The sequence below is a fragment of the Mustela lutreola genome, chromosome X, assembly GCF_030435805.1.
Source record: "Mustela lutreola isolate mMusLut2 chromosome X, mMusLut2.pri, whole genome shotgun sequence".
NCBI classification, from domain to species: domain Eukaryota; kingdom Metazoa; phylum Chordata; class Mammalia; order Carnivora; family Mustelidae; genus Mustela; species Mustela lutreola.
The window spans coordinates 45,251,331-45,277,936 of NC_081308.1; the positions used below are offsets into that span (position 1 = coordinate 45,251,331).

Below are 26,606 nucleotides of genomic sequence, written 5' to 3' on the forward strand. Positions count from 1 at the left end.
TGGTGGCTCCCTTTAGAATAGGGAGATACTTGGTATCTTTTTTTTTTAAGCTATGTGGCTTTAACTAAAATTCTGAGGCAACTTTAAAAGTCACATTCAATAGCCTGCTAAATTGGTATTATGTTTTCTTCATGCTGTAATAAAACTAGGCTTCTGTCATTGTTTAAACATCAGAATAATTTAATTTGTATAATTTCTCCCTAAGAACAAAGTCTTAATAAATAAATTACTAAGAAGGTATGAATTATTTTAGGTGCCTAAGTATGCATTTCTGAATTACTTTCCTTAAAAATGAGTATTTACGGGGCGCCTGGGTGGCTTAGTGGGTTAAAGCCTCTGCCTTTGGCTCAGGTCATGATCCCAGGGTCCTGGGATTGAGCCCCGCATCGGGCTCTCTGCTCAGTGCAGAGCCTGCTTCTCTCTCTCCCTCTCTTTCTGCCTGCCTCTCTGCCTACTTGTGTTCTCTGTCTGTCAAATAAATAAATAAAATCTTTTTAAAAAATGAGTATTTACTTGGCTTTTGAATGGGTAAGGACACCCATAGCATTTTTTTTTAATGGAGGAAATAATGGTAGAAAAGAAAGTAATAATTTGCGTGTTTTCCTAGATCAAGAAATTAGAAACAAAATTAAATGACTTAATTAAGTGACTAAAAAACACTGAAAAGTGTGTTCTCAATTATTTAGTTAATTATGTATTAACTATTTAATTAATTTAATTTATTTAATTAAGTGCTGTCTTCATTAATCATAAATACAATGTAAATCAATTAAATATTTTGTCTATCAAACCAGAAAAGATATTTTTAAAGCAAATACTGAATATGATCAAGGGCACATGAGGACTCTTCTACATTGCTAGTGTTGATAAAACTTTCTGGAAAGCATTTGGATATTGAATAACAGCCTTAAAATAGTTCATGCCTCTTTGACCTAGTAATTCCATTTCTAATAATATACCCTAAGGAAATAATTGGACATATACAGAGAGCTTTGTGTGGAAAAATCACCTCAATGATAATCTAATGGACAAAAATAAATGGAAAAACTCCCTTTGTTAATTAGTTGAGTAGGTACATTTATATAATGGGATAGTATATAATTATAAAGAAGTTTACAAAGGCTTTTTAATATCTTGGAAAATGTTATAATATCAGAGTAATTGTTAAGTAACATTATGTTCTAAAACATTTGCAGTTGCAGTATATTATCATTGTGCATGGGGGGGGTGTGATAATGGAGTTGTTATGGACCATTTTTCTAGTGTTTTTCACATAATCCTTGTTTTATAAAATGAAACCAGAACATGCCATAAGCTGAAGTATGTGATGACTTAACTTCAGCTCTGTATCCATTACAGTTGTTAATGCTTCATGATTCTCAAATTAGGAGGTTTATAAGTTTTATACTGATGGTGAACATTGAGGACACCTTTGGAGCTAAATCTTATCTCAGGTATCTAAGAACATTCAGATACACTTGTGAATTTTCCAGTCCAAATGACAGAGGGTCTCTAAGCCACAAGATACCAAAAGCCCATATGGTAAGATAATCTGATGAGATATCAAACAAACACCCTCAGACTGCATGAGGTTCTCCTTGCAGGGTTACTCTTGTCTCTTCTGATAATCTTCTCCTTATTAATGGAATATTAATTGCTGTGGAGATGGGAGTGAGGAATTAATTGGAAGGGAATAGGGAATTGGTCAGTGTGAAGGAAGATGCAACCTATTTAAGTTTATTCCAAGATCATTTGAAATGTCATTTTGCCGCTCTCATGCTGAAAATTGGCATCAAAAACTCCATAAAGTATCTCAAAATTCTGCAAGTCTAACTGGATTTTAAGAATTCTATAGTGCTCATTTTGAGGCACTATAATTTTTTTTATTTCTTACTTTTTTAATTCCCAGTATAGTTAGCATACAGTATAATATTAGTTTCAGATATACAATATAATGATTCAACAATTCTATTCATTACTCGGTGCTCATCGTGATGCTTGTGTTCTTTAATCCTCATCATCTATTTCACCCATTCCCCCCACCCACCTCCTCTCTGGTAACCATCAGTTTGCTCTCTGTAGTTGAGTCTGTTTCTTGGTTTGTTTTTCTCTCTCTCTCTTTTCCCTTTACTTGTTGGGTTTGTTTCTTAAATTACACATAGGAGTGAATTCATAGGGTATTAACCTTCCTCTGACTGACTTTACTTAGCCTTATTCTCTTTAGCTCCATTCATTCTTGTTATGGGTGAATAATATTCCATTGTATATATACACCACATCTTCTTTATCCATTCCTCTATCAAGGGGCACCTGGGCTGCTTCCATAATTTGACTTCTGTAAATACTGTTGTAATAAGCATAGGGATGCATATATCTCTTTGAATTAGTGTTTTTGTATTTTGGGGGTACATATCCAGTAGGAAGCATACTAATATTTTATGTTTGGGTCTCAATGTATAGCATCTATGTAGAAGTTTCAAAATGGACCCATTATTTCATATGCTTATTCTATCATTCACTCCACTACGATTTTGGTTTTATTTCTTCTTGCATATCTGTTAAATTATGATTTTTATATTATACAGTGAACTTTTCATCTAAAATAATGTTTTACCTTAAAGTACTATGTCTGATATTAATATATCATTTGTTTATTGTGTGCCATAACTTATTCCATCCTTTTATTTTTATCCTGGATATATGTTTATGTTTGAAATGTTTCTCTTATGTATTGCACACAATAATGGAGAAATGTTTTCCATAAATTTCCTTTGATTAAAGCATCCCAAAATATCTATAATTGCAGTTTTGATTTCCCCTTTAAAGGAAAACTTCATTTATTCCTTCTCCAATGCTCCTGTCTTTATGTAGTTCCAAGTTTCTGCCCTATATTGTTTTCCTTCTCCAAGAAAATCTTTTAACATGTTCTTATAGGATAGAACTACTGGTGATGAATTCCTTCAGTTTTTGTTTGTCTGAGAAAGTATTTCTTCTTCACTTTTATTTTTTTAAAAGATTTTATTTATTTGACACACAGAGAGAAATCACAAGTAGGCAGAGAGGCAGGCGGGGGTGGGTGGGAAACAGGCTCCTTGCTGAGCAGAGAGCCCAATGCGGGGGCTTCATCCCCTCTCCTTCACTTTTAAAAGATACTTTGCTAGATACAGAAATATAGGTCAGTGGGTTTTTTCTTTAATGTTTTAAATATTTTCCTCCACACTCTACTTGCTTGTGTGGTTTCTGATGAGAAGCTTTCAGTAGTTCTTATCCATATTCCATTATAAGTAAGATACTTTTTTCTTCTAGCTTCTTTCAGGATTTTCTCTTTGTCTTTGGTCTTCTACAGTTTGAAAAGTATGTGCCTCAGTGTAAATCTTTTAGTATTTCCCCGTTTGATGTTCTTTAAGCTTTCTGGATCTGTGATTTGTTGTCTTCATTAAGTTTGGAAAATTCTTAGCCATTATTATTTGCAATATTTCTTCGCTTCATTCTCTCTCTGTGTTCCGGTAATGCATGTATTTCATCTTTTGAAATTGTCCCACAGTTCTTAAATGTTTTGGGTTTTTTAAAAAGCTTTTATTTATTTATTTATTTTTATTTGTCAGAGAGAGAGAGCACAAGTGGCAGAGTGGCAGGCAGAGGCAGAGAGAGAAGCAGGCTCCCTGCTGAGCAAGGAGCCTGATGCAGGACTCAATCCCAGAACCCTGGGATCATGACCTGAGTCAAAGGCAGCGGCTTAACCGACTGAGCCACCCAGGCATCCCAGTGTTCTGGGTTTTTTAAAATTACTTTTCCTATTTACTTTTCAGTTTGCTGTCTCTTAATCTACCTTCTAGTTTTCCTCAGCTGTGTCCAGTCTACTGATGAACCCACCAAAGGCATTCTTCAGTTGTTATGACTTTTTTTCTAGCATTTCCTTTTGATCTTTTTCTTAGAATTTCCATCATTCTGCTTACTTTACCCCATCTATTCTTTGCGTTTTGTTGGCTTTTTTCATTAGATCCTTTAATGTATTAATTACAGTGTGCTGAATTCCTTGTTTGATAAGTCCAACACTCTTTCTTATTTGAGTCTTATGCTCCCTTTGTCTCTTCAGACTTTTTCTTTTTGCTTTTTGGTGTGCCTTCTAACTTTTTTTGAAAGCTGGACATGATGTATTAGGTAATAGGAAGTGAGATAGATTGGTCTCTTGTGTGAAGATATGTGTTAATCTTGTCAGGGATAGGCTTTGTTTAAAGTTTCCTTTAGTATTAGATGTCAGAGGCTCCATATTCTTCTAGCATCCCAGATTTTGTTTCCTCTTTTGACTTTGGGCTTCCTTAAGTTCTCTTCCTTAGTCTGTCTTGCAATTCATTCCTTTATAACCCATTGTTAATATATTGGAGCCCTGCTGCTGGGGGTGGTATGGTATGGGAGAAAAGGGAGTCTTTTGCAATATTCCAGTTAAATGTCAGAGTTTTAGTGCACCTGTGACCTTTGCATGTATTTCTTCTTGTGTAGTCCCCTTCTCTGTGTCCCTGCCTTAGGTGAGATAGGAAAACTAGAGGGAGTAGGAGTGAGCAGGATGTCCTTCCACCATGGTTCTGGAACAAGGCTCTGGTAGTCTTTCCTCCTGAAGAGCAGGCTTTTGTTGTGGAGAAGGTTCTGGGCATATTTCATTAGGATATTCACAAGGACTCTTCCCCTCTTCCTGCCAGGGCTACAAGGGTATCTTTCTTGGATCTGCACTCTGAGAACCTGGTGAGATTCCTGGAAGTAAAGCCCATGAAAGTGTGCCTCCCCCCAAGACTACCACTCCTGGGAGTTTCTCACTTTCACTGTAGTCCACACTCAGCCTCCAGCAACTTGTCAAAATTATCAGTTAAGTGTTCCTACAAGTTTATAGCTTTAGTGGCTTCAGTTTTGGGTAAGTATATATCATTTGTGATTCTGGATTTGCCTATTCTTCAAGATTTCAGGATGGTGGTTTGTTTTAAACCTCATTTCTCTGTCGAGTCCAAGAAAAGTCACTGATTTTTTGTTTGTTTAGCCTTTTGTTTTTAGCATTTCTTTTCAAGTCTGTACCTCCAGCTTCACATTGATTGTGTTGAGAAGAAAAGCAAACAAGAAGCAAAGATTAGATGTTGTGGGTATCTGAAAATGAGAAACTTAGGCCCTGTATTTCAGGGATGGGAAGAAGCCCCAGAATGGTTTGTGAGATCCTCTAGCAATGTGACCTTGTGCCTCACTTCCAGGTTAGGCTAAGAGAGCTGAAGACTATAAAATAGAAATGGTTTTGTGGAGCCTATAGGGATTTTGAGCTTTAGGCCTCCTCACATAGTTTTCTCAGCTCAGGGTATATCACATAAGTATAAAAATATATTAGCAAAGACAGCCTCACAGAGATGAACAGGCCCCATCATATGATTGGAGCAGCAGAATATTTCCCATGTATATGAGTGGTATATGATGCCCTCAGAGAGAGGCAACTATTTTCATTCATTCGTTCTCTGATCCCTGTTTCTTCTTTCTTCTTTCCTTCTTCTACCTATTCATCTTTTCCACCTTTTCAATTTTTCTTTCTCCATTTCTCCCTCTTCATGCTCCCTTCTAACAGTAAGATGATAGAATAGAATGCAATTAAGATGTACTTAAAATTGTAGACTCAGCAGGAATAGGTGGTGGATTAGATTTGTGAATAAGGCATAGGGAATATTATGAATAAGTAAAATAGGAGAGAAACTACTAAATACGGTTTTTAAAACTACTTGTAAAAAAGCAACAAACATTCTAAGTGGTAAAATGGTAAAGTCATTTCAGGAAAAAGAAAAGGATGTTACTTATTGAGATTATTACCCAAAATTGTTCTTGATGTTTTAGTAAATCATCTAAAACAACAAAATAAGTGCTGTATATATTATAAGAGATCAAATTATTTTTCTTATAATATGGCCATACATTAGAAATTCCAATAGTTTTACATTTTTAAAAAGCATCAGAATTGAGGATTTCTGCTTCCAGCAGGAAGAGGTAAATGGTGTAATACACTTCCCTTTTGATCCCTGGGCACTGTATATAAACCAAACGTGAGAAGACCTTGAAAGTTAGAGATAAGATGACACACCTTCTAGAGAACTTGGATCCCAAGGAATGACATGGTGGTGAGTTCCCTGGGTTGTCTTTTAGCCTTATATATCCCAGACCAGATGCTGGAGAAGCTTACAAACTGGAAACACCAAAGGACATAGACCAAAAAATAAAAAGCCCCAACATAACTCTGTTCTTTCCATATCTAAAAGACAAAGACAGCATTTCAAGACAAATTTATTTTTTAGACAATAACTGCCCTAGTCTAGCTAAATGCCAGAGGAGAGACTGTGGCCCTACACCTACCGGAAAAAGCTAGCTAGAGACCCTGCACTTCCACCCTTGACAAGCTGTAATGAGGTCGTTAATCTCCTGACAGAGTGTCAGGGAAGGGCAAATGGGGAGTGGGAATAGCCCAGTCCCCACAATGTCAGAAGGCATGTGGGGAGCCTGGATCTCCATCCCTAAAGATGATAATGAGATGCATCTCCCTCTAACCAATGAAGTCATGTCAAAGGAAGGTGTAGTGGACAAGTGGGGTTTTTATCACCACCCAGCACTAAAAATGATAACACATTTACTGTGTAATTAGGTACCCAGGTCCCCCCCAGTCAGGCTGATACCAGTAAAATCTTAATATGGAGCTGGAACTCTCACTTAGCCCTCAATAAAAAGGAGCCCCTCTCTGTCAGGTGTCACTGAAGGCTGAGTGGGCATGTGGCTCACCCACATGTAATAAAACAGAAGATTTAAATAAGATTCACATCCTCATAATATACTATGTAAAATACCTAGGATTCAATTGAAAATAACTGGTTATATCAAGAACTATATTAATTACGACTTGAATGAGAAAAGATAGTTAACACACACCAACACCAAGATGACACAGATACTAGAATCATCTAACACCAATTTTTAAATGGACATCATAAGCATGTTTCAAAGAGCAGTTGTGAGCATTCTTAGAAAAAATGGAAAGGGGCACTTGGGTGGCTCAAATGGTTAAGCATCTGCCTTTGGCTCAGGTCATGATCCCAGGATCCTGGGATCGAGCCTCAGATCAGGCTCCCTGCTTGGCAGGGAACCTGCTTCTCCCTTTCCCTCTACTGTTCCCATTGTTTGTGCTCTCTCACTCTCTTTGTCAAATAAATAAAATCTTTAAAAAAAAAAAAAAAGAACAAATGGAAAAATAGAAAGTCCCAAAAAAGAAACAAAATCTTCCAAAGAGGGGCGTCTGGGTGGCTTAGTCGGTTAAGCGTCTGCCTTCAGCTCAGGTCATGATCCCAGTGTGCTAGGATCGAGTCCGCCCAGTGAGGAGTCTGCTTTTCTGTCTCCTTCTGCCCTGCTCGTGTTCTTTTTATCAGTCTCTCTCGCTCTCATTCTTTCTCTGACAAATAAATAAAATCTTTAAAAAAAAAAAGAAAATCTCTGAAAGAAATAGAAAGAAGAATTAAAAGGAAATTGAAAACTGAAAACTAATAAATGAACTTAAAAAAAACTCAATAGATGACTTCAACAGGAGAATAATGACAGAAGAATAAATCCATGAACTCTAAGATGGAACAATAGAAATTATCCAGTCAGACCAACAGAGAAAAAAATAAGAGTGTGAAACAAAAACAGAGCCTCGGTCCCTTGTTGGACGGTTACAAAATAACATAGGTGTCCTCACAGTCACAGAAGAAGAGAGAAGGATTAGAAAAGTAGCTGAAAATTTCCCAAATTTGGAAAAAAGCATAATCCCATAGAATCAAGAAGCTGAGTAAACTCCAAAAAAGATACTGCCAAATAAATTCATATCAAGGCACATCATTTTCAAACTTGTAAAAGCTAAAGACAGAAATTAAAAATCTTGAAAGCCAGCAGAGAGAGAAATGATACTTTGCCTGTAGGAGAACACCAAATTGATGACAGTAGTTACCTCATTCGAAAGCATTGAGGCTGCAGTATTTTTCAAGGGCTCTGAGAATGAAACTGTCAACCAAGAATTAATTATACACTCAATGAAAATATTCTTTAGTAATATATAGATGAAACTGAGACATTTTCAAGACAAGGGAAACTAAGAGAATTGTTACCAGCCTTCTTATCCTAAAAGAATGCCTGGAGAAATTTCTTGAAAAAGAAAGGAAATGATAAAGGGTTTTGGACCATCAGTAAGGAAGAAAGGGCAACAAAAAGAATAAAATATGGATAAACATAATATACTTTCCTTTTCCTCTTGAGTTCTTTAAATTATGCTTGATGATTGAAGCCATAATTAGAACAGTGTCTGTAGTTCCCAATGTATGAAGAGTAGATATTTAAGATAAATGTAATATAAATAATGGTAAAGGCATGTAAACAGAGGGAAGGTTTCTGTATTTCACTAAACTGACAAAATGTTAAATGAATGGTGTGTTGATCTTAGACTTCTCAGCCTCCAGCATTGCAAGAAATAAATTTAATAAATAAATACGCAGTTAGGCACCCAGATTTCTTCCAGTCAGGCCAAGATCAGTAAAACCTTAAAATATATGTATGTCAGGATACCTGGGTGGCTCAATTACCTGGGTGGCTCAATCAGTTAAGTGCCTGCCTTTGTCTCAGGTTATGATCCCAGGGTCCTGGGACTGAGTCCCACATCAGGTCCCTTGCTGGGGAGCGGGAGCCTGCTTCTCCCTCTTCCTGCTGCTCCCCCTGCTTGTGCTCTTTCTCTCTCTCTCAGTCTCTCTCTGACAAATAAATAAAATCATTAAAAAACAAAAATACACACACATATATATACACATATATACACATATATACATATATGATTTGATAATATGTAATATGATATATATAACGTGATACCTATAGCAATCACTATAAAAGTCTGTTTAAAGTTATATGCTCAAAAACATTATAGATAAAATAGACTTTTATCTTAGTCCATTTGGGCTCCTGTAATGAAATACCACAGATTAGGTAGCTTATAAACAACAGAAATTTATTTATTACAGTACTCAAGGCTGAGAAGCCAAAGATCAGGGCACCAGCGTGGTTACATTTGGTGAGGACTCTATTCATAGGCCTCTTTTCCTGGCCTCTTCTCGCTGTGTCCTCACATGGTGGGAGGGATTAAAAAACTATCTCTGGAGCCTCTAAGGCACTAATCCCTTTCATGAGAACTTTACCCTCACAACCTCAATACCTCCCAAAGGCCCACCTTTGGGGAGGTTAGGATTTCAACATATGAATTTTAAAGGGATACAAACAGAATAGTGGAGTTCTAGAAAAAAGTTTAGCTTATTGGAAGGCAAGAAAGAGAAATGACAAAGAGAAAAAGAAACCAATTAGAAAATGGGCAAGGGGCACCTGGGTGGCTCAGTGGGTTAAGCCGCTGCCTTCGGCTCAGGGTCCTGGGATCGAGTCCCGCATCGGGCTCTCTGCTCAGTAGGGGGCCTGCTTCCCTCTCTCTCTCTCTCTGTCTGCCTCTCCATCCACTTGTGATTTCTCTCTGTCAAATAAATAAATAAATAAATAAAAAGAAAATGGGCAAAAGATATGAAGAAGCATTTTACCAAAGAGGATATATGGATGGCATATAAGTACATGTTAAAAATGTTTAACATCATTAGATATTAGGGAAATGCAAATGTTATTAGTTCATATTTATGAGAGTGACTAAAAAAGTACAACAGGTTGCTGGCAAGGATTTGGAGAAAATGGATCACTCATACATTGCTGGTGCAAATGTAAAATGATACAACCACTCTGAGAAAGTTTGGCAGTTTCTTATAAAAAACTAACGTATTCTTATTATACTACCTAGCAATTGCAGTCCTGGGCATTTATCCCAGAGAAATGAGAACTTCTGGTCACAGAAAAAAGAAAAACTGTACACAAATATTTATAGCAGCGTTTTTCATAATAGCCCCAAACCGGAAACTACCCGGATGTCCTTAAGTGGGTGAATTGTTAAACTAACTGTGGCACAACTAGATCATGGAATAGTACTAAGCAATGAAAAGGAACGAACCATTAATACATACATGTAACAAATTGGGTGTATTTCACGGGTACTATGCTGAGTGGAAAAAAAAGTCACAATGTGACATAGGATTCCATTTTGTAACCTTTTGAAGTGTTGAAGTTTTGAAGTTGGAAAACACATTAATGGCTGCTAAGGGTTAGGCATAGCGGTGGGAAGGATGATGAATTTGAGTGTACAGGGAAATCTGTGGGGATGTTATAATTCTGTATATTGGTTGCTATGGTGATTACTATAGAAACCCCTACATGTGGTAGAACTATACACATATATCATACCAGTGTCAGTTTCTTGGTTTTGATATTGCATTATAGTTTCCTAACTGTGCCCATTGGGGGAAGTGGCTGAAGAGGTACATAGGATTTCTCTGTACTAGCTTTGCAATTGCCTATGTATCTATAGTTATTTCAGAATAAAAAGTTAAACATTTTTAAAGTAGAATTAATAAAATTTGTTTTTTCAAAAATCATGCTGGTTGTGTTAGCTAAGTGTTAGCTGGCTGGCTACCATTACTGCCACCAGTGAACACTGGATACTACATGCTGCCGTTTGTCCTGCTACCAAAGCTGCTCCTAGAAATGGATTGTAGTAGAATTGACTCCACAGATGTGTGGGGTCTATAAACCCTACGATTTCAAAAAAAAAAAAAAAAAGTCTGTATATTCCAAAGATAGGTCTGATTCTTAACAAGCTCTTGGGGGATAATCTCTAAGCCCTTGGAATATTCAGCCTGAGTAGAGTGTCTTTTTGTTTACTTGGAACTTGGGGCCATACTAGATAGTTTATGTTAACCGTGTGATTTATAGTAGGCCTTGGCCCTTTTGGTATTATATATTACATATACAGTGGGCCCGTGGCCTTGTGGTACCTCTGCACAGGCTGGACGCTAAGTAACTAAGGTCAGCCACACGAGTGTCCAGTGTCTACCTGACTGACCCTCAGTAAAATCCCAGCCCAGGCAAGCCTCCCACGTTGCCACCTAACTTGCTGGGAGATTTAAGCACCGGCCATACAACTGCACTGAGAGAAGACAACCAGAAGCATATGCCTAGTTTCTCCTGGAGTCTTTCCTCTGCATCTTTTGGTTTTGTTGATTTAAAATCAGTATGCTTTTGCTGTAATAAAAAATAACCATGACTTTAACACCTTTTCTGAGTTCTGTGAGTCCTTCTAATGAATCATTGGACCTCAGGGTAGTTTTCAGGACCTTGCCACACTGGTAGATCCTAGATCACATTCTCTTGGCTGCTAAGGGAATGTGAAAAAGTAAACATCTGGTCTTCATAAAGGCTTTTGCAGCTTGAACTGTTATGTAGTATACAGTATGTAACACAGTATTCCCTTACTAAAACATAAAAAAAATAATTGAAGTATATCTAACCCCAAGGTTTTCAATAAGCACCTGTAGTACTGTAGAAAGAGTCCTAAAAATAAGACAAAGAGATAAAAAAGACTTGCACAATTACTTTACAAAAAAATCTAATAGATCCATTAATACATGAATGTGTGTTTCACTACATGCATCAGAAATGTAAATTAAAACCACAGGAGAGACACCAATAAAATACATGTCACATTGACACAAAGTTTGGAAAAGTTTTTATATTACCAAGCACTGTAGAGTATGTCAGTCTGATTCCTGGGCATTTGGTGTCACAGGAATGAAAAACATTAAGCATTAAATACAAGGATATATGTACAAGTATTTTATTGCAGTGTTGTGTGCATGTATTTGCTCCCCATCACATTGAAGCTAGATGACTGTCATTGGGAAATTACTGACTACATTGCAGTACATACCTATCGTAGAATATTATGCAGCAGTGTTAAAAATTGAGTCAGAGGTAGATTAGTGTTAACTAAAATACATCTGTTGAATTAAAGTGTATATGACCTTAATTTTTGTGAAATAGTAAAAAATAAGAGGACTTTTTAAACATGGAAAGATACAAAAATGGTTGTTAAAATGCATGTTTGGCAGATGAGGGTTGAAGTGGAGGAAAGGAGTGGGAAGCAGTTAAGTGAAAGAATGCAGTTTAAAATACAGCATCTATATAATCCCATTTTTGTAAGCATATGTATGCACAAAGTATTATGTGAAAAGGTAGCATCAAAATCTGATTATCAGTTATCTCAGGTTGGTATGATGCCATTTGGAGTGATGTTTACTCAGTTTCTAAAATACTTAATGTTATTATTTAAATTCTTTTTATTTTCATATTTTAAAGATATTATTTATTTATTTATTTATTTAGTGTGTTTGTGTGAGTGGGGGTCGGGACAGAGGAAGAGAAAGAGAATCTCAAACAGACCCCACACTGAGCATAGAGCCTGACGCAGGGCTCGATCTCACAACCCTGAGATCATGACCTTAGCTGAAATCAAGAGTCAGGTGTTCAACCACCTGAGCCACCCAGGTGCTGCAATGTTTAAATTTTTAATGACAAATATGCATTGTTTGTATAAGGAAACACAGGAAGGAAAAAAGAATACCTCTCAGGTTTCTGGCTTGAGCAAGAGGGTGGATGGTGTGATTCATTCATTCATTAACATTTTTGAGCATATAAAATATGCCAGGTGTCATTGCAGATAAAGGGTATACAGCAATGAATAAAACAAAATGAAAATCCATTTCCCTAAAAGGCTTTTTATTCTAAGGGGGAGAGAGTGGCATGACTAAGGGAGAAACACAGTGTCCGTGAGGAAGAGGATATGTACAAAGGAGTCAGTTTGAGACCTATTAAATTTGAAAATATTGAGGAATATCCAGTTGCAGAAGTGAGGCAGGCAGTTGGATTATGGATCTAGAATTCATAGGCCAAAGCAAGACTGGAGATACAGATATAGAAGCAGATAGCATATAAAATGATGTTTCAGACCTCCTTTCCTGAGTCTGATCACGTCCCACTGCAGACACTTTACAGAGGAAGTGCTGAGGAAAAACAGGCAGCTGACAGGGGAGGTTGCTATGCAACAGATGAGGAAAGTCATCCAGCCAGGCAGAATTGATGTTGGCCCTTGGGGACCAAATGCTGCCATCTTCCTAGCATTAGCTTTCTTTCATATGCAGACTCCTGGCAGGAAGTGATGCCAGAACAAATGTGAAATGTACCAAGGTCTGCCTTGTATTTTTGGAAAGTATCAGTTAATTTGAGTCATTTCACATCTGTATATGATTTTCTGTCTGAGTCTCCAGTCATCTGGAAGCATATCAGCATGTGTGTCCTTGGGTCGGACACCAGTCAGTGCTATTTGTGCTTCCCATTTTGTATGTTGAGAATCTGGCTCAGGAAGTGGAATGACCTGAGCCAGCTCACACAGCTAGTAGAATATCCCAGCAATTCATCCCAGGAGTTGAGGCCCAAGCCCTGGAAGGAACTAGGATAAACATTTACACTAAATCCAGACTTGCCATGGTTCAGGCACGTAAGAGCCTGATTGTCCTGGCTTCTCAAGTGGGCACCAGGAAGGCCTTAGGGGCAGCGGTGTTTGTGCCACTCATAGGGAGAGAACGGACGATGGGAGCAGGGAGTGGACCCTCCAGGAACAATTCCCACACCTGGATGGACCCAGATAGAGGGGGTGGGGACTAGGGGTCTCTGTTTTCCCACATGCGCTTAAGTCCTGGGGAATACAAACCTTGCTTGTTTAGAATAGGTGTTGACAGGGCACAGGAGGTGTATGTGTGGGATCTGTCGCTCAGAACTGAAGAGGGTAGGGTGCCTTACTTCCCAGGCCAGCACTAGGGGAACAAGGATTTTGGAGTCATGAGGACCCAAGGCCCACATTTTGCATTTTCTCTTGACTGGTTCTGTGGCCTTGTCTAGGTCATTGAGTGTGTCTGTGCTTTAGCTTTCTGACCTGTAAAATGGGGTTGCTGACATTCACCTCCCAGGGCTGCCTGAGAGAAAGACAACCCCCAGCACAGATTGCGCTGTGATGTTCAAGCTGTTCCCTTCCCTCCCCTCCCCTCCTCACCTGTGCACGAAATATGCGCATGGCTGGAGCTGCACAAAGGGCAGGAAAGAAGCTAATGTTTATGAGTCTGGGATCTGTTGAGAGGGATCGTACGAATTCTTGTGACAGGTGCAGACTTTCTATCTCCAACAGTCCGACCATTCCTTTCCCTGGAAAAGTAGGTGAGCTTAGCAGGAGCCTAGCACTTGTTGCAGTAGAGACCCCACACGGACACCTCCTTAATAGTGACCTAAGTGGTGCTAGGCGCGGGAGGGTGTGTGTGTGGAGGTGCTTGCCGACTGGACAGGAGGGGCCACAAGAGGGGAGGGATAGAACACAGACGCATTGCGGAAAAGGTAGGGGGCCGGCTTGTGGGGCAAGGGGTGGGATCTAAAGACACAGCGCATCTGTTTGGGGGAGGGGATATTGATGAAGGAGGTGGGACCGTGGTATACTGTCGACCTGGTTGGTGGTGGGATGGTGTGTTGGCAAAGGGGCGGGATTGCCTCCCACTGCACATGCGCACCGTGGTGTTCAGGACGAAGCTTTTGTTGGGGAAGCGGGCGGGACTTTTATTTGGTCGGTCAGGTCTTGCGCATGCGCACAACTATCTGAGGCGGTGGGTGGTATATTAGGCGGAGAGGCGGGGTCGTCCTAGCTGCCGCGCTGGCATTTTCTCCTGGACAAGGAGAGGGTGCGGCGCTGAGACCCGAGCACTGCAATCCCGATCCTCTGAGTCGTGAAGAAGGGAGGCAACGAGGGGGTTGGGGTTGGGGCCTGAGGCAAGGTGAGATTTAGCCCCCAGACAGGGCATCTGCCCCCTGGTGCGGGCCTCCCATTTTTCATTTCGATCCCTTTACCCCGGATTCTGATCCCCCTTCCACCCCCCGAACCTCCATTCACGCCCCTTACCCGATCCTCCCTTACTCAGAACCCCTGTTCGTTCTCCGAACCCCTCCCATCGTTAAAAATCTCCACAGATTTCTCGACCTCAATCTCGACTGTCATACGATTCCTCCTGATTCGAAACCTCCATTCAATTTACCATATGCGAGTCCCAACCCACTCCCCCTGGATTCAGAACTGTTACTGGCTTTCCAAACCCCGATTTGAAGCTTCTCCCCGTCAGTAGCTTCTCGGGATTCAGAGCCTCCATCCTGACACCCATTCACTTTTCCCACACTGATCCAGCCCGTTCCCTTCACATTCAGCGCCTCATTCTCCCCCACAGTCAAACCCGACCCCCCCCCCAATTCGGCCCTTCCTATTTGCCCTCTGTAGTATAACGCCCAGCTCCTCCCCCACATCCCCCAGGCTCTGCTCTTGCCAGAGGGACAGGAGCCATGGCTCAGAAAATGGACTGTGGTGCGGGCCTCCTCGGCTTCCAGGTGAGATCTCCACCCCCCCACCCCACCATTTCCCTAGCCGACAGTTCCCTGGGGCCCCTTTGGCCGCCCTAAAGCCTGGATCTGATTTTGCCTTCTTCGTGCCTAGGCTCCGTCGTCTTTCAAATTCCCATGGTTTATTGGGGGTGGGGGAGGGGCGTCCCTTTTCAGTCATCAGTCCCTGCTTAGAGAGAGGGGAGACCCTGTTAGTACTCAGGGCAATCTGCCCAGAGAATGCGGGTTGGGTAAGGAACCATTTTCTTCCACAACCCTGACGCTTGTAGAGCAGTCTGCCACCCCCTCCCCCAACCTCCCGTCGCCACCCTCCCTCTCTCCTGCATTCCCCACGCCTGCAACGCACCCCCCCACCCCGCCCCACTATTCCCCTCAACTCCTCGAGGCGGCAGCCTTGCTCTGGCTCGCCTCGCATCCATAGCTCCTGCCGCACACCGCAATTCTCTGCTCTTACCTCCTCCATCACCCCCCACCGCCCCCTTCATTCTATTTCGTCCCCCTCCTCATTCCGCCCCACCCCTCATTTAGTCCTGCCCCACTCCATCACTACCACACGTTTTGTTACCATTCCGCTTCCCATCACCCCTTGCTGGTCTTCTAGATCTGCGCCTCAGCCTTTTTGCACCATCCGCCTGCCTGTACTTCCCCTGCACTGCTTCCCCAACCCTCCTGCTTCCACTTTGGAGGCCCAGAAATTTCATTTTCTCCCCCTGTATTTGCAGGCTGAGGCCTCCGTAGAAGACAGCACCTTGCTTATGCAGACCCTGATGGAGGCCATCCAGATTTCGGAGGCTCCACCTACCAACCAGGCTACAGCAGCTGGGCCGAATGCTAGTCCCCAGAATTCACAGCCCCCAACAGCCAGTGAGATGGCTGATATTCAGGTTTTAGCAGCTGCCGCTAGGCCCAAAACAGCCTTTAAGGCTCAGAATGCCCCCACAAAAGGCCCAAATGGTGCCTATGATTTCTCTCAGGCTCTGAATGCCAAGGAGATGCCCAATGCGCCACCTAAGGCAGCCTTTAAGTCCCAGAATCCCACCCCAAAGGGCCCAAATGCTGCCTATGATTTTTCCCAGGCAGCAACCACCAGTGAGTTAACTGCTAACAAGTCTGAGACGGCCTTTAAGGCCCAGAATGCCACTACTAAGGTGGGCCCAAATACCACCTACAATTTCTCTCAGTCTCTCAGTGCCAGTGAGATGGCCAACACTCAGCCTAAGACAGCCTTTAAGGCTTGGAATGACACCACTAAGACCCCAACAGTTGATACGCAGACCCAGAATATTAACCAAGCCAAGATGGCCACTAACCAGCCTGAGGTAGAGACCAACCCAGGTATCCCTGAATCTGATGGTGCAGCTGCACAGACATCAGCAGATGGTTCCCAGGCTCAGAATCTGGAGTCCAGGACTATAATTCGGGGCAAGAGGACCCGCAAGGTGAGATCCCTGCTAGCTCCACTTTGCTTTGGGCCCTCTCCTTTCTTCTCTGAGGTTCGTTTGTTCTAAATAACACACAAAAAAATACGTTTATAATGGCCTGTATTCAGTTAGGTTGTAGGGGATGATAAAGTGAATGTGATAATTTCTGCCCTCTGAATATTCACAGACTAATGGGGAGATGAGACATGGACACATAATATATACACTGTGTACGTAATTCAGTTTACATTTTCATAATAGCCACTGTGTATTAGGTCTTGAGCTAGGCTCGTTCACACAGGTTATCTAAATCTTCAAGATGTTACCAGCTAGGATTTATAGTCTCAGTCTCACAGAGAAGGAAATTAAGTTCTAGAGAGGTGAAGTGACTTGAGTGATTTGTCCAGGGTGGTACAAGCAGAGCCAGTGTTGGACATAGGAAGAGGAAAAGCTTCAGGCCCCACACTTGGGTTGCTCCTGTCCTGATGCAGAGATGAAACTCCTGCTTTGAAGAGAGTGAAAGACAAGCCCAGGACTCAGGGTGACCATTGGCTAGTGGGTTAGGCTGTCACTACAGGTGAGGGTTTTAGGGGACCTTCCTGTAATAGGGTGAGGAAACAAACATCTGGTGACCTTGGACCTTCCTTCTCTCTAATGATGCAGATTAATAACTTGAATGTGGATGAAAACAGCAGTGGAGATCAGAGGCGGGCCCCATTGGCTACAGGGACGTGGAGGTCTGCACCGGTTCCAGTTACCACTCAGAACCCACCTGGCGCACCCCCCAATGTGCTCTGGCAGACCCCATTGGCCTGGCAGAACCCGTCAGGCTGGCAAAACCAGCCAGCCAGGCAGACCCCACCAGCACGTCAGAGCCCCCCAGCTAGGCAGACCCCACCAGCCTGGCAAAACCCAGTTGCTTGGCAGAACCCAGTGATCTGGCCAAACCCAGTGATCTGGCAGAATCCAGTGATCTGGCCGAACCCCATCGTCTGGCCTGGTCCAGTTGTCTGGCCGAACCCACTGGCCTGGCAAAATCCACCTGGATGGCAGACCCCACCTGGATGGCAGAACCCACCAGGCTGGCAGGGTCCTCCAGATTGGCAGGGCCCTCCTGACTGGCCCCTACCACCTGACTGGCCTCTACCACCTGACTGGCCAATTCCCACTGACTGGCCGCTCCCACCTGACTGGATCCCCACTGACTGGCCAGTTCCACCTGACTGGCAGAACCTGCGACCTTCACCAAACCTGCGCCCCTCTCCCAATTCGCGTGCCTCACAGAACCTGGGTGCCTCACAGCCCCGAGATGTGGCCCTTCTTCAGGAAAGAGTAAGAACTGTTATTCCTAGTCACTTTTCCCTCTCTTATTCCTTTCTTTGTCGTCCTTCTAGCTTCTATTCATTTAAGTTTCCTGTAACTATTTTAATAACTTTTTAATGATTTCCTTTTTTTCCCCTCATAGGCAAATAAGTTGGTCAAGTACCTGATGCTTAAAGATTATACCAAGGTGCCCATCAAGCGCTCAGGTAGGCACCCAGTGCTCTCCTCCAACACTCTGCCCTTCCCCTCTCCCCATGCTCTATGGACATCCCTTTGCTTATATGTCCCCTCCCCTTTAGTCCCCTTTCTGTGGCTGATTCTTCATTTTTCATTCTTGAGGGCCCTGACTCTGTTCCCTTTAGCAGGACTGGCAAAGGGGTTGTAGTTGCATGGCCCCTACTCAGTTCAGGTACCCTGTTCTCTCTCCTGCAGAAATGCTGAGGGATATCATCCGTGAATACACTGATGTTTATCCAGAAATCATTGAACGTGCATGCTTTGTCCTGGAGAAGGTGAGAAGGCAGCCCTGAGGAACAGGGATAATGAGGGAAGGTTTTGATAACAAAGATTCATGGGATTCCTACTGGGAGTTTAGAGCTGAAGTCTCACAGGGAGGTGAGCAACTGAATATGGGTAGCCAGTGCTAGATACTGTAATTTCACAGTCTATTTTCTTGTCCCTGTAGAAATTTGGGATTCAGCTGAAGGAGATTGACAAAGAAGAACACCTGTATATTCTCATCAGTACCCCCGAGTCCCTGGCTGGCATATTGGGAACGTAAGATGGGAAAAGAGGTGGAACATTGCCTTTCTCAGTGGTGCTTTTTTCTGGGAGTGTCAAGTAGGTCATGGTCCAAGATTTAGGATCATATACCAGCTCATGGTCAGAAATGAGGTAGAATTACCTTCTTGCTAAGGAATACTGGAGAAGCTAGATGGCTAAGCTGCCCCAGGTGTCTAATACAAATGACTACTGAAAACATATTTTTTGTACCCCTTTAGGACCAAAGACACACCCAAGCTGGGTCTCCTCTTAGTGATATTGGGCGTCATCTTCATGAATGGCAACCGTGCCAGTGAAGGTGAGTGGCTGGACCTGCAGCTGGGGGTTGGCTACAGCCTGATTTCCGTGCTCATTTTCCGTGCATTGTCTCCCCTTGCCTCCCATTGCAGCTGTCCTCTGGGAGGCACTACGCAAGATGGGACTGCGTCCTGGGTATGACTGGGCTCTTTCATCTCTTGCCTGTTTATATCATCCTTTGGCAACAGAGGATGGTCCCAGGATTGCATCAGCCTGGTGGTCTAGGGGAATTGGTTTGGGGAGGTACAGAGCCCAAGGATGTACCCTGGGTAGATGGGCAAATAGTTCTGAACTCTGTCTCTTCTTTCATCTCTGACCTCTGTGCTAGGAAGCTCTTTTCTTTTCTTTGGACAGTGTCATAGTCTCTGATTATGGGTTTGTTTTTTTATACTATCAGGGTGAGACATCCTCTTCTTGGAGATCTGAGGAAACTTCTCACTTACGAGTTTGTAAAGCAAAAGTAAGTGCTATGTAAGGGATTTTGTCTGGTCCTCATGAGTTCTTGGTGCTGCTCAGCCTCAGACAATCCTTCCTGTGCTCATTTCTTACACTATACCTATGCGTTCACATAGAAAAACACATACATACTTGGAAGTGTTTATCAAGTATCCCTGCTTGTGGTTGGATTTTTCTGCAGTATAGTTATCTTGCAAGTAAAGCCTGTCCACTATACCCACACTTGACATTTCCAAGGCTGAGGTGTACAGTAATCATTGTAGTGGGCCAACTGTGTCTCAAATAACAAGATTACAAGAATGTGGAGTTAGAGCTGGGACACAAGGGGTGAGATTAAGCACTGTCCTTTCTATGACCTTATATAAGCCACCCTGCAGTTCTAGGTGGCTGCTTAATGTAGAAGCACTGGTACAGGAGTTTGAAGACCTGGCTCTTAGAATATAATTAAGCTAGGTTTATGGGGTGCCCAGGTGGCTCAGTTGGTTAAGCGTCTGACTCTTGATCTCAGCTCAGGTGTCGATCTGAGGGTCGTGAGTTCAAGTCCAGCATTGGGCTTCACACTGGACATGGAGCCAATTTAAAATAAAAATAAATTTGAAAAAAAACAGAATTAAGCTAGGTTATGAATGAATCTGGGGGGAGGGGTTGCTACCTAAAATTGAGGTTTTCAAATATAGTATGATGCATTGTTCTTCTTGCCTGGGTAGAAACAAACACCTTTCTGCTCTATAAGGTACCTGGATTACAGACGAGTGCCCAACAGCAACCCTCCTGAGTATGAGTTCCTCTGGGGCCTCCGTTCCTACCATGAAACTAGCAAGATGAAAGTGCTGAGATTCATTGCAGAGGTAATAGGGGAACTGTTTCAGAGTTGATAGGTGAAGGGATGATGTATGACTGGCTGGGAAAGGCCCAGAGCAGGAAAAAGACCTCAGATATTGCACATGGTAGGTCCTGCATTATTTGTGGTATTTATTGTTGCTGTTATGTAAACAGTAGCACAAAGTAGAGTGCTAAATATATATAGCAGGTGTGTCGTAAATATTAACTCCTACTATTACGGGTTTTGTTTTACTTTCTATTTTTCATTTCAGGTTCAGAAAAGAGATCCTCGTGACTGGACTGCACAGTTCATGGAGGCTGCAGATGAGGCCTTGGATGCTCTGGACGCTGCTGCAGCTGAGGCTGAGGCCCGGGCTGAGGCGAGAACCCGCATGGGGATTGGAGATGAGGCCGTATCTGGGCCCTGGAGCTGGGATGACATTGAATTTGAGCTGCTGACCTGGGATGAGGAAGGAGATTTTGGCGATCCCTGGTCTAGAATCCCATTTACCTTCTGGGCCAGATACCACCAGAATGCCCGCTCCAGATTTCCTCAGACCTTCGCTGGCCCCATTATTGGCCCTGGTGGTACAGCCAGTGCCAACTTCGCTGCCAACTTTGGTGCCATTGGTTTCTTCTGGGTTGAGTGAGATGTTGGGTAGGTATATAACTTTGGTTTGGGCAGTTAGGGTCATTGGGGGATAGAGGGTATGTGGGAATGTATTTATATGCACGATCTGTGAGTCCTAGGAAACCCGTGGTGGGGAGATGAGGAAAGTACAGGGAAGCACTATTTGGTATTTATATTTCTTACTATTAGAAATATATCCTTGATTATTAATTTTTTCTTTCTTATGTCCACAGATATTGCTAATCAGTTGCAATAGTCTTTCCCCTGAGTGAGGCTGAATGAAGCCTCAGATTCCTTCTAAACAGCTATCTAGAGAGCCACGTCCTGTTGACTGAAAGTGGCATGCAAGATAAATTTATTTGCTGTTCCTTGTCTGTTGCTTTTTTTCCCCCTTGTGTGCTGTCAAGTTTTGGTATCAGAAATAAACATTGAAACTGCAAAGTGAATTAGATGTGCTCTCTGGTTTTTCCATGTTGGGGAGAGATAAACTTGTTTATATGGGAAAGAGAGGGCCTCAGGGGCAAATTAGCTTTCAACTGGTAAAAATATGGGTAGATTCTGTTTAAGGATTAGGAAACAAAGGAGGAAGTAATGAACACAAATGTTAATGAGGTCCAAGAACAAGTATGGTTTACTTTATAAATTCTGCTTAGGTGACTCATATGTAAGAGACATGCTGCTAGGTATCCTGGAGTGACATTAAAAGAGATGAAATAATGAGAGAGAGGGTGTAGGTGGTCAGATAGTTGCATTTAAGAAGACAGAGGAGGTAGAACTCCAGTTAATGACAAGGCCCAAAGAGTGGGTGGTTGAAGGAGAGGGAAAATAACTTCCTGGAGATGATGTTCCTGGGATTCCAGGGTGTTGGTTGTATTATCCATGTGGAAAGTGAAATAACTCCAGGATCAGGGCAGGAGTAGGAACAGGGAACCCTATGATCCTGGTACTAAAGTCTCATGTGTGAGAAAAAAATCTCATCTCCTTAGCCACATTGTCCATAAAGAGATGGGCTCACAAGGCCCTCCGTTTTCATCTCTGGAAATGTTGCCCAGGAACCTGTCCCTCTAGAAAGCCCTCACAATCCCCCACTGCAATAGGACCAAGGCCTCATCACAGAGACAAGTTTTTATGGATAGTGAAAGAAACCTCACATTGGCCTCTTTGTTGCTCAGAGAACAAGAATTGAGAAAGTAAGACAAGGCTTTGTACCAAGCTAGATTATTTTGTGACTGAACAAGGACCTGGTTTGAGCTACTGAGATCTTCACTGGAACTCTCACTGAGGATGAAATTAGGCCTAAGCCATAACTTCCTCAGAGGCTTGGTGGTACCTAAGCATGTGGGCAAAGGCAGACACGAGCTCTCAGGGTTTTAAAAAAAAAAGAAAAAGAAACAAACAAGAGCAAAGTCAATTTAGCCTCCTAGGAATGGTATCCAGGGCTTCCTCAGGTTCTGGAGTGATATCCACATTCTGTGGGGGAGGGAGAGAGAGCCCAGGATTAATAGGAAGGAGCCAGCACTGTGGAGCCCCAGCCCCTCCCCTGCCTCTTGTCTTCACTGCCAGGCTCCCCTCCTTCAGCCAGGCCTGGATCCTGACCCTTTTCTTAGGCATGTCTCTAGGGAATCTCAATCTGAGGACTTTGGGGATATGGGTTGCTCTATCCCTGCATCTCTGTGGTACCTCAGGCCTGCGCCACGGTTCCTGCATTTCTGTGTGCTAGTTATTCTTGTTGGTATGAAACACCCATGTTCTGTGGGATTGGGGCGGCCTTTCTGTGCAAGTTGGTGCTTTCACTATGTGTTGGATTAGACCACAGAGTCCCTCACCTACCTCAGGTTTCTTCTGGTATATGTTTACGGCTCCCACATTCAGGTAGATGGACTCCACTTTGCAGTCTCAGAAAAGAACGACCTGCCCATCTATAAGCTCCCCAAGGTAAGTACAGGTCTTCCTTGAAGTATTCACTCCCACACCCATCACCACCCACACCCCTAGCTCCATCCTGTGTGCAGATTGTGACTGTTCTGTAGGGAGGGAAATGTAGACCAGCTGTGTGATGTATGGGGAAGGCACCAAGTCTAAGAGAAGCCAATAGGATGTTCTACCAGCTGCCCCTAGGAGTCTTAGAGTTCTCTGAGCCTCAGTTGCTCAGTTGAGAATGGGAAGATGAGAATAGATAATCTCTGGGAACTCCCCCAACTCTTGAGCTCGTAGGACAGTAACCTAATCTATATAATAGTGATGGATCCCTGTGGATCTTCTAAGCTGTGTTAGGTGCTGACGTGGTGGAACAGTCTTGGAGCAATCAATCCCAGGTGAAGTTTATTTATAGAAAAATGTGGTTATGGCAACACCAGAGGTGTGGAGGGTCACAAGGGAATTCTGGAAGCCTAAAGAGAAGGAAAGTTATTGGAGCCTGGGGATGGCAGAAAGGCCCAATACCCATGGAAACCCCTTTAAATCAATCTGTGGATTATATTCTACTCTGGGCTTCAGTGCAATGTCTGCCCTTTTCATACCCCAGAAGAGATTTGATTCTGTCCCTTCCTTGCTCATAAAAGTCTAGTGCAATTTGGACAGTTGGCAAAATCTACTGAATAAAGTCTTTAAATTAGATAATAGAATTATATCAATGTTAGTGATCTGATTTTGATTATTATACTGTTTTCTGTAAGAGAATGCCTTTGTAACTTACACTAAAAATATTTTAAAAGTTGTATGCACGTGTGTGTGTAGAGAGAGAGAGGATAAAATAAATACAGTGAGTGTTAACATCGGGGAATCTGGGTTAAGTGTATACAGGAAGTATTTTTACTATTACTTCAACTTTCTTTTTTTAAGATTTTACTTACTTGTCAGAGAAATAGCGCGCGCGCACGTGCGCAAAAGAGCAAGCACAAGCAGGGGAAGTGGCAGGCAGTGGGATAATCAGGCTCCCTGCTGAGCAAGGAGCCTGATTTGGGACTCCCATCTTAGAACCCTGGGATCATGATCTCCTGAGCCGAAGGCAAACGCTTAACCCACTGAGCTACCCAGGCATCCCTCTTGCAGCTTTTAATAAGTCTTGAGTTACATCAGAGTAACAAGAAATAAAAATTATTCTTACTTTAACAAATAATCACCAAAGTTTGCTTATCTATCTATACACACTTCTTGCCATTATACCCTTTGGAAAAAGGACACTGTAACATGATGCAGTTATTCTTCATACAAACAAAAGTGTCTTCGCTCCTCTCTAAATAGGAAAAATAAAACCCTAAGTTTCATAAGTTGTTGCATCCAGATCTAAGTCCAGGGTTAATTGTTCATCCCAATTAGCAGAGATTTTGAATGAAGACATTTGGGGAAATGCACACAAAACAGATTTAGGGAAGTGATGTATGAACTTCTTGGGACTGGTCAGGAATATGAGACTATTATGTTAGATGTGAATGCTCACCAAAAGGCCTCAGTAATTGGGTGGGCAATATGACCTACTGAGTAGTGGTCAGTAAGCCTCTTTATTCAGCTACTCCTGTGCTTGCTCGATGGGCACCTGTACAAAGTGGTCACAGTAGCATGATCAGAGGTTATGTATGTATGGCCTCAGCAACATGGTTCAGCAACATGTTTTCCCCTCACAGGGACTGATGTGACCACCCTCCTACCAATTGCTGAATGCCCAACTTGGCAATACTATTCTGAGTTCCTGATGTGTACCAGTCTCAAGGGGACCAGTCAGATACCTGGGAGTATGGTAATTAATTGGACCAATTATGTCATGAAGAAGTCACTTGACTTTATAATTTCTCTGGAATAAATGAGTATCTTCAGTGTGGATTTACCTTTTCTGCCTGCAGTACTTCTGTCAGCACCACTATCTGTGATCTTACAGAGGACACCTCATCCACAGTTGTGAAATTTCATACAATGTTGCTTCTGATCAAGGGGTTCACTTTAAACCCCAAAGTTTGGTGATTGGCTTATACCCATGGAATTCACTGGTTGTGCACTGCACAACACAGAAAGAAGTTGTCCTTATACAATGGAATAATAACTCTTGAAGACAGCTATGGCACCAGTCAAGAGGCAACACTTAATGTGTTAGAGGTGTTGTCCTACAATATATAGTATCTATTCTAGTCATCAATATATATAATGCCATCTAGTCAATAGCCAGGATTCCTAAGTCTAAGAACTAAATGATGAAAGTTAGAGTTGTTCCTAAAGACATATTCACAAAATGTTTTGTTAATGATCCCTGTAACTGTGTGCTCTACCAGGTTAGAATTTTTAGTACCCAAGCAAGTCATGTTTCTATCAGGTTACTAAACAATGATTTCATTGATTTGGAAGTTGAGATGTTCACCTGGCAGTTTTGGAATCATCATGCCAATGGACAAAAAGGTAAAAATGGGGACTTTTGTACTGGCGAAGATGATTGATTTCAATTTTCATGAGGAAGTAGGGTTGCTGCTACATAATGGGGGTAGAAAGGAATGTGTCTGGAGGCTTGAAGATCTTCTAGGGTGCCTTTATCAAATCCCAAAGTGGTAAAAATTATTGGGCTACAGCAACCTCATACATGCAAGGCTACCAATACCTCAGACTAAAAGCATGAATAAATATTTGAATCATTTTTCTAGGTAAAGAGCCCATCTGATTGAGATGGGGACTTGGTAGAAAGCATGATGTGGAAAGTAAAGGAAAAGAGTTTATAGCAACTTTGTCCTGGTAACCAGTTTTAGAAGTTAAGACTACAGTAGTTACTCATATTTTATTTTTTATAGTATGTATATATTTACATATTTTAATGTGTCCCATTTAATTCTCTCTTTTACGTACTATTTTATGTATGGTGAGTTGGTGACAGTTGAGTTTTTTAATTTATCTACCTTCTTACAATATATCACAGCATTCATTTGAACTAGAGGGTAAATGGATGTCATCTGAAGATCTTAAACTTGAACCTAGATGCCAGGTTTGATAAGACTTTATATTTATCTCCATCTTGCTTGTATGAAGAATGTTGTCCTTTTTCCAAAGCATGCGATAGCAAAAGTATGAGCAGATATTGAACAAACATACTGTAATGATTACCTCTCTTGTTGGTATCCATTTATCTTTCCTGGTGGCACTCAATTACCTTTTAAGCAATACAGTTCCCCCATTTTTGTGATAGATGAAACTGTGGTAGACAGAATTCAAGGATGGCCTACAAGATCCCCATCCCTTTTACCCATATACCTTTTAACCATTATTCAATGAAATGCTAATCTAAGTGCTGCTGTGAAGGGATTTTCCACATGTAATTAATGTCCCAAATCAGTTGAACTTAAAATACAGAATGCCACTTTCTGACGGCACACGGGAGAAGAATGACGCAAAAACAAGTCAGCTGCAAGAGAAAGGGAGCAGGGACAAGAGTAGAAAAGACTATTGCCCTGAACAACTCC

The 26,606-nt window shown here is 42.1% G+C and overlaps 1 protein-coding gene across 2 annotated transcripts in view; it reads left to right on the plus strand.

Annotated features, from left to right (window-relative positions):
• The window catches only part of MAGED1 (MAGE family member D1), a 61,043-nt gene extending 39,426 nt beyond the window's left edge, over nt 1-21,617 (plus strand). Inside the window, exons 1-13 of one of the 2 annotated variants that reach the window (XM_059157174.1) lie at nt 14,642-14,825; nt 15,353-15,426; nt 16,161-16,877; nt 17,523-18,191; nt 18,325-18,388; nt 18,615-18,694; nt 18,868-18,959; nt 19,184-19,263; nt 19,355-19,397; nt 19,660-19,722; nt 20,452-20,566; nt 20,813-21,198; nt 21,405-21,617. In XM_059157174.1, the coding sequence (XP_059013157.1) occupies nt 15,382-15,426; nt 16,161-16,877; nt 17,523-18,191; nt 18,325-18,388; nt 18,615-18,694; nt 18,868-18,959; nt 19,184-19,263; nt 19,355-19,397; nt 19,660-19,722; nt 20,452-20,566; nt 20,813-21,190 (2,346 nt within the window). In that variant the 5' untranslated portion in view covers nt 14,642-14,825; nt 15,353-15,381 and the 3' untranslated portion in view covers nt 21,191-21,198; nt 21,405-21,617. Of the gene's footprint in view, nt 1-14,641; nt 14,826-15,352; nt 15,427-16,160; nt 16,878-17,522; nt 18,192-18,324; nt 18,389-18,614; nt 18,695-18,867; nt 18,960-19,183; nt 19,264-19,354; nt 19,398-19,659; nt 19,723-20,451; nt 20,567-20,812; nt 21,199-21,404 lie in introns of those variants that run through there. The other variant, XM_059157173.1, reaches the window with a different exon arrangement.
• The last annotated feature ends 4,989 nt before the right edge of the window (nt 21,618-26,606 follow it).